General features: G+C 41.2%; 1 protein-coding gene across 1 annotated transcript; it reads left to right on the top strand.

The window, feature by feature from the left end:
* The first annotated feature begins 747 nt into the window (after nt 1-747).
* On the top strand, nt 748-8967 carry LOC109203507 (toll-like receptor 13). Its single transcript, XM_025904972.1, has 5 exons — nt 748-904; nt 5870-6574; nt 6684-6744; nt 7688-7737; nt 7819-8967. Exons 2-5 carry the CDS (start codon nt 5946-5948, stop codon nt 8075-8077), a joined length of 999 nt encoding a protein of 332 aa, XP_025760757.1. The 5' UTR covers nt 748-904; nt 5870-5945; the 3' UTR covers nt 8078-8967.
* Nucleotides 8968-9026: the final 59 nt, after the last annotated feature.

Below are 9026 nucleotides of genomic sequence, written 5' to 3' on the forward strand. Positions count from 1 at the left end.
GAGATTCTTTCCAGCTGAAGGTAGCAAAGTGGACGCTGTGGCAGTATTGTTGCATCAGGATGGAGCAGGTATTGAGCTACTTCTCCGACAAGTTTTATTCCTGCCAGTTAAATTGGTCTATTTTGGAGAAGGAAACTCTTGCTTCAATTTTGGCTTTGAAACATTTTGAAATATATTTGGGTAGTGGTAGAGTCCTCTCGTGGCATAAGAATCCAAGTCAGCACTTGATGACATGGCTCGTATTTTTACAGCCTTACCATATGCACATCTGACATCTGAAGGATTCAGAAAATGTGATGGCTGATGCTCTGTCTAGAACTTAATGTTCATCATAGTATGTCTTTTTTTAGTTTAAACAATTTCTGGTGTTTCCATCTTCCATTCTCTTAAATATGCTTCATAACTACCAAATTATTGCTAGGGATGTTGGTGAGTAGCAGAGTTGGTGTAAATGGGAACATGTGACTCATGAGTGGAGCTGTCAATTGTCCTCACCTCATCCCTGACTTACTGACATTTCTGTTTCAGCTTTTGTAGATAAACTTCTTAATTCACATCTTACTTGTGTAAACTCCCTCTTTTGTTGCAAGCAAGAGTCAGGTGATGCAACAGAGAGTTTGTTTTGGACAAAAGCAGTGAAAATTACGCAATGAAATAAGTCTTTATCTAAAGGTTTTTAATTAAACAGGCTACACAAAACATCAGCATCATACCAGGAACAGGAAGTGATACGATACAGCAGTGAGAGCCAAAACCTTTTCTTATTTAACAGTCTAACTTCCCCATTAGTCAGACGGAAAACAAACAATTTCCTCTGTTGTCTTCCTCAGATTAATAGCACTTGCAGCGCATCCACTCTGAGTTTAGGCCAGTGTCATGTCTCAAGGATAAACTGATGGAAGAGGTAAGGCTGTGTTTATAAACCCTAACAATATCATTCGTGTTCACTGGAAAAGAAATGACACAAATGTGGTCACATTAAATCAAAAGATCTGTTATTTTCCTTTAAAGCTGTTGAGATGTAGCTGACATTAAAACACACACTTAAAAAATCTGAGTAATTAAAAACTAATATCAGTTAAGCAGTATCAAGGTTTTTCTCAGAACTGGATTTTGTAATGATGGAAACCTAGCACACTGAACTGTCTTATATTTCTTACTGTTATCTATGTTGCATTTATATGTTTTTTGCTCTTTGTTCTTTTTGAGAGTAATATTGACACAACAGCCAAGAAAATGCTTTTGTATAAAAAACAAACTATGATTGATTTTGAAAAAACAAATTAAAATTTTTACAATTAAAGGGAAAAATAATTTTTTATGCTACTTAGATGAAACCCTCGAGTTGGCTGAGGCTGTGTCCATGAGATAATCCAGCCCATACTGTCACCAAAGCAAGTGGCTCCATGGTGTAATGGTTAGCTCATTTCCCTTTCAAGTCAAGAATCTGTGATTTGTTATTAAGCGGTTGGCTCATAATGATGTCCTTGGGCCCAGATAAGATGACAGTGTTGTGTCAGGAAGAACACGTTATGCAAAATCTGTACCAAATTAAACATATGGATTCTGCCACAGCGGTGGCCCTCTGAATTAGATTCGATTCAGTTTTATTTATATGGCCTCAAATTATAACAACAGTTGCGGGCAAAAGACCTGCAACTGACAAATAAAGGCTATCTCATCTCTCTCATCTCAACACTGTAAAAAAAAAAAATGTTGCAAAAACTTAAAAACTCAAGGACACCCACTGCATTTACGTTTTTAGGTTCTGATGGATAACTCATAATTTCAAGTTTAGGAGAAAAGTTGCTTCAACTAATGTTTTTGTGTTTACAAGATTAATAACTGTGCTTTTTCTTAACTTATATTTTGGTTCTGATGGATAACTCATAATTTCAAGTTTAGGAGAAAAGTTGCTTCAACTAATGTTTTTGTGTTTACAAGATTAATAACTGTGCTTTTTCTTAACTCATATTTTATTGTTTCAGCAATGTATTTCCTAAAGTTTACAAAATGTATTTTTTATTGTTTTAACCATGTAATTCCTAAAGTTTACACAACATTCTTTTTTTGTTTTGCCAATCAATTTCCTAAAGTCTAGAAAAAGTATCCTTTATAGTTTTCATGAGGTGCTCCCTGTTATATTAATGAATGTTTACACAATGTTGATTTTCAAATAACTTTATTGTGTTCAATTTTTAACATACTGACAACATTCAGCCACAAATAAAGTTATTTTCCAAAAACAAAAAAAAGTCAAATTTTTGTTATAAATGTTACTCATCCAATTTTAAAGGTGTGGTATTGTCAGACAGAATCTTGATTGATAGTCACTAACAAACAGATTGGAAACATCAGATGGCAGGATGTGAACTCTTCTATCTGGTTTCGATACAGCAAACAAATGTGTACTTGAGTTCTTTGGGAAACTCCATGTTGAGCCCATAAAGTAGGCCAAACAGGTAGGCAAAGGCAGTGGGAAGGTCTGGAAGATCATCAAGAATAATGTCCTCTTCCAAAACAGTGGAAGTGTTGACCCCTGTGGACTGCAAGTTGGGTTCCACGTAGTCCTCCAGAACAGTGAGGATGCCCACTGTAACACTTTGGGTTGCCCTCTCAACTGGATCTGTATCCTATGCAAAATTAACAACAGTACATATAAGTCTCTGTAAACCAAAACTGAAGATTGAGTAGATTTGCATACTCACCAGACATGTTAAGAAGAGTTTGGTCTCGTCGGCGCGAACAAATATCAGTAACCCTTCCAAACTGATGATTCGTCGATGCTGGACTATGTTTGAGACCTAAAACAAGGAAATCAAATAAGACTCAGTCTCATTTATAAACCTAAAATGATGTAGTAAACGCACACAAATACACAATAAAAGAAACATTACTTGCCTTAAGAAAGTTGAGATGAACACCTTAGCTACATCCAGCTCCTGGTATAAAAAGCCTCGTGTTCGCATTAAGGCAGACGGCCAGGTGGCTTTCAGTCCTTGCAAAAGTGCAAAGTAGACCCTGTAGTATCCCAAAATATGAGATGCGCATGCGTGCTCAGGCACAGAAAGGCACCAACAGCTTCAACTCAAGTAAAACTTGAATTCATTCATTTTGCCAGCAATAAATTTCATCTGAGACCAACATTTGCTCCAAAACGTTAAAGGATTAGTTGAAACCCTTAATGTATTTGACTTTATGGGGCAACTCAGCTTTTATTGTTGAATTGTGAAAGAAATGACTGTAAGCTCAGCAATTGCAAGTTTGATTTTTTACGCGCTGGAGAGATTATATCTCTCGGCTGGCCTGGGAACGCCTTGGTGTTCCCCCGGATGAGCTGGAGGAGGTGGCTGGGGAGAGGGAGGTCTGGGCTTCTCTGCTTAGGCTGCTGCCCCCGCGACCCGACTTCGGATAAAGCGGATGAGGATGGATGGATGGATGGAGGTGCTTTATATTGTAAAGTAAAGACCTGACAATAATACATAATAATACATAACACAACCCCAACTTTCAGACAAGCCCTTAAGAGCAAAGCACTATGGTGACAGTGGGAAGGAAAAAAAACCCCTCCCCTTTAACAGGAAGAAACCTCTGGCAAAACCAGACTGAGGGAGGGATGTCCGTCTGCCAAAACTGCTTGGGAGTGAGTAGAGGGAGACATGATAGAAGACATGCTGTGGAGGAGCCAGAGATTAATCCATCCATCCATCCATCCATCCATCCATCCATCCATCCATCCATCTTCTTCCACTTATCCAGTACTAGGTTGCGGGGGCATCAGCATAACCAGCAAAGCCCAGACCTCCCTCTCCCCAGCCACTTCCTCCAGAATATCTGGGGAAACAACTAGGCATTCCCAGGCCAACCAAGAAATATAATCTCTTCAGTGTATCCTGGGTCTGCCCTGTGGCCCGGTGGAGCACCTCACCAAGGAGGTGCCCAGGAATCATCCTTGTCAAATGATCGAAACACCTCAACTTGCTCCTTTCGATATGAGGAAGTAGTGGCTCTACTCTGAGTCCCTCCCAGAAGGCCGAACTCCTCACCCTATCTCTAAGGGAGGGGACCCTTCGAAGAAAGCTCATTTCCACAACTTGTATCTTGTCACCACCCAAGGCTTGTGACAATGGGTGGGGGTAGGGACATAGATCAATTGGTAAATTGAGTTTCACTTTTATGCTCAGCTTTCTCTTCACCATGATGAACTAGTAAAGTGTCCCTGCAGTTGCAGCACCAAAACATTGTTTGATCTACTGCTTTACTCTCCCCTCACTCGCAAACAAGACTCCGAGATACTTAAATAACTTAATTTTGGGCAGTAACTCATCGCTGACCCATATTCAGTACTTCACCCTTTTCCGATTGGAGGTGCTGATTCTCACTCCTGCTGCTTCACACTCAGCTGCAAAACTGCTGCAGTGCAAGCTGGAAGCCACCACCTGATCAAGCCAAAAGAACCACATAATCTGTGAAAAGCAGTGACGTGATTCTGAGACCGCCTAAGCGGAAGCCTTGTTCCACTTTGCTATGCTTAGAAATTTGGTCGATAAAAATTATGAACACAGTTGGTAACAAAGGGCAGCCCTGGCTGAGTCCAACACCCACTGGAATGAGTCCAACTTCTTGCCGGCTATGCAGACCAAGTTCTTGCAATGGTTGTATAAGGATCAAATGGCTTGATCCTAGCAGTGGCCCAGACATCACACACTCCTAAAGCACCTTACACAGAACACGCTGAAGGACATGGTCGTATGGCTTCTCCAATTGTACAAAACACATGTAAACTGGTTGGGCAAACTCCCATGCACCTTCAAGACCTGAAGATGGTAAAGAGCTGATCTAGTGTTCTACAACTGGTATGAAAACTACGTTGTTCCTCTTATATTCGAGGTTCAACCAACAGTCAGATTCTCCTTTCCAGCACCCTGGCATAAACTTTCCCTGGGAGGCAGAAGAGTGGGATCCCCTTATAGTTGGAGTATGCTCTGTTCCCCCTCCTTAAAGATGGGTAACACCACCCCAGTCTGCCGATCCAGAGGCAACCCCCCCCACCGATCGTCACGCAACTTGGAAGAGACGTGTTAACCAGCCCTACATAATCCTCATTGGATGAATGGGGGAAAACCTCATTCATCCAAGGGGACCTGCCACCAAGGAGTTTTTCAACTGCCTCAGTGACCTCACCCTGATGGACGAGTCACCCCCCTCATCCCAAGACTAAATCTCTACGGAAGATGTGTGAGAGGCAGTGGGCTGGGCTGGGTATCCTAGTATCCACTCTACTCGATGCCTGTACATTAGAGTTTTACTGGTGGACGAAAGGGTTTGTTCCCTGCACCTTCAAGTCAAGGAACGGGTCCTGACTGTCATCTGCTCTTATGCGTCGAATGACAGTTTAGAGTACCCTTCCTTCTTAGAGTCCCTGTGTGTGGTGCTAGAGGTTGCTCCACCTCGGGACTCTGTCATCTTACTGGGAGACTCAATGCTCATTTGGGGAATGCCATTTAGACCTGAAAGGGCATGATTAGGAGAAACTGTTACTGGACTTCTGAGTAAACCAATCTTTGTCTATTAGAAACACCATGTTTGAGCATAAACATGTGGCATCGGGAAGTCATAGGCTGCAGGTCAACGATCGATTTTGCAATCGTATCACTAGATCTGTGGCTGTATGACACTCAACTTAAGAGTGATTCTGAGGTGTCAACTGATCTCCACCTTTTTATTTAATTTTATCTCAGAGAATCACCAATTTTTCATCACTGGTTGCACCAAATCTCAGGTTATTTTATTCTGTGCTAAAATGATGGACACTGTAATGTAATCAGACTGAAACCTTAAATTTTATGTCTTATTCTATCCGACTCAGGTGTATGGAACAACAGGATACCCCCATTTCTAAGTGAAAACAGCACTGCTTCCCAAGATCAACATGATCAAACTTGATGATGCTCGACCTCTCCAACAATAAACTCAGGTCATTGGATTTTCTAGCAGAGGCCAAACAATCGGCACTCAAGTGGCTAAACGTCAGCAACAATGAATTGTTTGTAATCAGCGAAACAGTCATCCGATCCCTTCCAGGCTTGACATATCTGGATCTATCTGCTAACCTTTTAACATGTGAATGTTCTAATTATGGTCTTATCCAGTGGATTCAAAGCAGCAAACAGACACAGGTTGTTAATGCACATCAGTACACTTGTGTGTTTCCTGTTAGCCAACGGGGAAACAAATTCCTGGACTTTGGCTTTGACTCCTGTCGGATAGATGCTGCCTTGCTCTGCTTCCTTTTTAGCTCTAGTCTAGTTGTGCTTACTCTCCTTGCATCCTTCATCTACCACTTCCTGAGGTGGCACCTCACTTATGCCTACTACCTCTTCCTGGCCTTTCTCTATGATAACAGGAGGCGGAAGAAAGGTATTCCTCACAGCTACGATGCCTTTGTCTCCTACAATGTTCATGATGAAGCTTGGGTCTGCGGAGAGTTGCTTTTAAAGCTGGAGGGTCAGCAGGGCTGGAGACTCTGTCTGCACCACAGAGACTTTGAACCAGGTGTTGATGCTTTTCATTAGCCTCTTTTTGCTATTTCTAGTTTATTATTTAATGAAGCTAACACACAAACACTGTCTCTTCTTTTCACTGAAATACTGTTGTTGCGAATCTAAACTTCCTCTTTTCAGTGGCACTGAAAAGAGGGAGTTTTCGACACCACAGTGTCTTTTTTTTCGCTTTGACAGCACTGCAAAAATATAAACAGCATCTATGGTGTCAAAACAAAAATACCAATGACATTTGACTCACAAACCACAGTTTGAATGCTAGATCTAAAACACTTTTTATCTATCATGGGACATTGATGTTGATCTCATTACAGAGATGTGAAGTTTTGTTTTGTTTTTTTTTCTTTTCCTCTTTCCCCTCTTTCTTCTTCCCCCTTCCTTCCCTTCCCAAATCAGGTAACAAAGTATATATCTCATTTACAGTGACAATTTTTTTCTTCTTTTCTCTCCTTCCTCTCCCCCTCCTTTTTACATTAAATATAATTACCATTATATAAACAATCATATATCTATGTCTGTACATATACATTTAGATGCCTAAATAAGTATATACAAAGAAATTATAAATTTTAAATTGTTATTGATCCCTTTACCCCGAGTCCTAAAGTGTATATTTATTTTCTTACTCTTCTTATATTTATTGTTTGTTTACTTGCACTGCTGTAACTGGAGCCTCGTCGTCTCGTCTCTCTATATACTGGACTGTATGTAGCGGAGATGACAATAAAGTTACTTTGACTTCAGCAGCGAGCAGGCGCACAGAGGGCTCTCGCGCTCACTTTTCGCGTATAGAATTTCGAAAAAACATCGGTGCAAATTATAAGTCTGTATCATAATGTCTGGTGTTTTCGTGTTTGTTGGTTTGTTTTTATTTTGTTTTATTTTGCGAGTTGGTTATTAGATGCTGCTCCAGCCAGCCAGAGAATCCCCCGCCGCCCCGCCCTCTCCTCCCTGTGCTGCAAGCAGCAGGCGCACCTCGCAAACGGAGGGCGCCCTTACTCCCAGCAAATGGGTGATAGAAAACCGATCGGTGCCTGTGACATTCCCAATATGCGCTGACATGACGTCGGGGCAGCATGAGTACGAGCAATTTTTTTTTTTTTTTTTTTTGGCCGATGCCCGTGATGCCGCCCCGGGCAACCCCCGTGTCGCCCGTATCAAAAACCGCTACTGGGTATGGTTACCAACTCTTTGTTCTTACATGTAATGATGTCACCAGCTTCTACATTGATTAATCTGTGTGTGGTGTATTTAGCTACCGTCTCTTCAATGAGCACAAGGATGTGTTGATCATGGTATTTCTGGAGGACATACCAGCCAAGCAGCTGTCTCCGTACTACCAAATTTGGAGTCTGGTGAAGAGGAGCTCTTACTTGAGTTGGCCACAGGCTGTTCAGCACACTGGAGTCTTCTGGCAGAAATACAACAACCTCTTTCTCTCTCGAGAGAAGAAACCCCTGCTGAGCACAGGCGCCTCCTCACTGGACACCAGAGAGTCATCCAATGATATTTAATCTAGGTGGAAAAATCACAGATTGCATATAAACGAGCTAGCTTCTGGTTCAGAGAGGTGAAGCTACTGCAGAAGTGGCTAAACTTGCAGTACTTCTAATGCCCAGCAGGGGGAAACTCCTGTGGTTTCAATAAGGTTACTTGTAGGTGTCTATGGGCAAACAGCCCTGTGCTGCCTTGACCTGTGACCTCAGTGAACACTTTGTTGTCTGGTGGACTTTCCTGGAGTTTATGGACTCGGTCAAAAGTGTCAAGTGTTATTTCATATTGTTTGTTTTATAAATGGACAACCCAGTGTTACAAGAATTATATGTGCATTTTTATTAACGTCTGTACCGAATTCTGACAACTTAGCATGTTGTGCTCATCCTGTCAGGGGTAAATATACTGAATGACATTTAGTCTTACTGTAGTCCCAAGAGCTCACTGCTGGTTTCCTTCATACTCTATGTTCCTGTTACTGCGAACTGACAGTTGTTAGTGTTTCTGACAAAGCGTGAGAGACAGTATTTTTAGTTGATAACACTGATGAAACCCAACCTGAAACCAATGAATGATTTTTCCTTTGTGATACTTATTTCTTTACAATGAAATAAAAACAGAAGTTAAATGAGTAGCAGAGGCTAAGAGCAGTGGTGTTTTGTTTTTTTGACTCACCATAAATTTTGCTGCCACTTTCTATGGCTTGTTCAGTTTACAGTTTTAATCCAAAAAAAAGAAAAAGAAAATATGTCAAACTGTATGTAAATGATGACATCCTCCTCCTCAAATGGGGATGTCATAGATTCAATTCAATTTTATTTTATTTATACAGTACCAAATGACAACAACAGTCACCTCAAGGTGCTTTATTTTGTAGTGTAAACCCTACAGTAACACATACAGAGAAAAACCCAACAATCATATGACCCCCTATGAGCAAGCACTTTGGCGACAGTTGGAAGGAAAAAC

The sequence above is a fragment of the Oreochromis niloticus genome, linkage group LG3, assembly GCF_001858045.2.
Source record: "Oreochromis niloticus isolate F11D_XX linkage group LG3, O_niloticus_UMD_NMBU, whole genome shotgun sequence".
NCBI classification, from domain to species: domain Eukaryota; kingdom Metazoa; phylum Chordata; class Actinopteri; order Cichliformes; family Cichlidae; genus Oreochromis; species Oreochromis niloticus.

Excerpts from the sequence above, each read along its gene's own strand:
- LOC109203507 (XM_025904972.1), top strand. The coding sequence starts at position 5,946 with ATGATGCTCGACCTCTCCAACAATAAACTCAGGTCATTGGATTTTCTA. Across the intron at positions 6,575-6,683 it reads GGTGTTGATGCTTTTCATTA|TGGCACTGAAAAGAGGGAGT; the intron begins GCCTCTTTTTGC and ends TCCTCTTTTCAG. Across the intron at positions 7,738-7,818 it reads GTATCAAAAACCGCTACTGG|CTACCGTCTCTTCAATGAGC; the intron begins GTATGGTTACCA and ends TGGTGTATTTAG.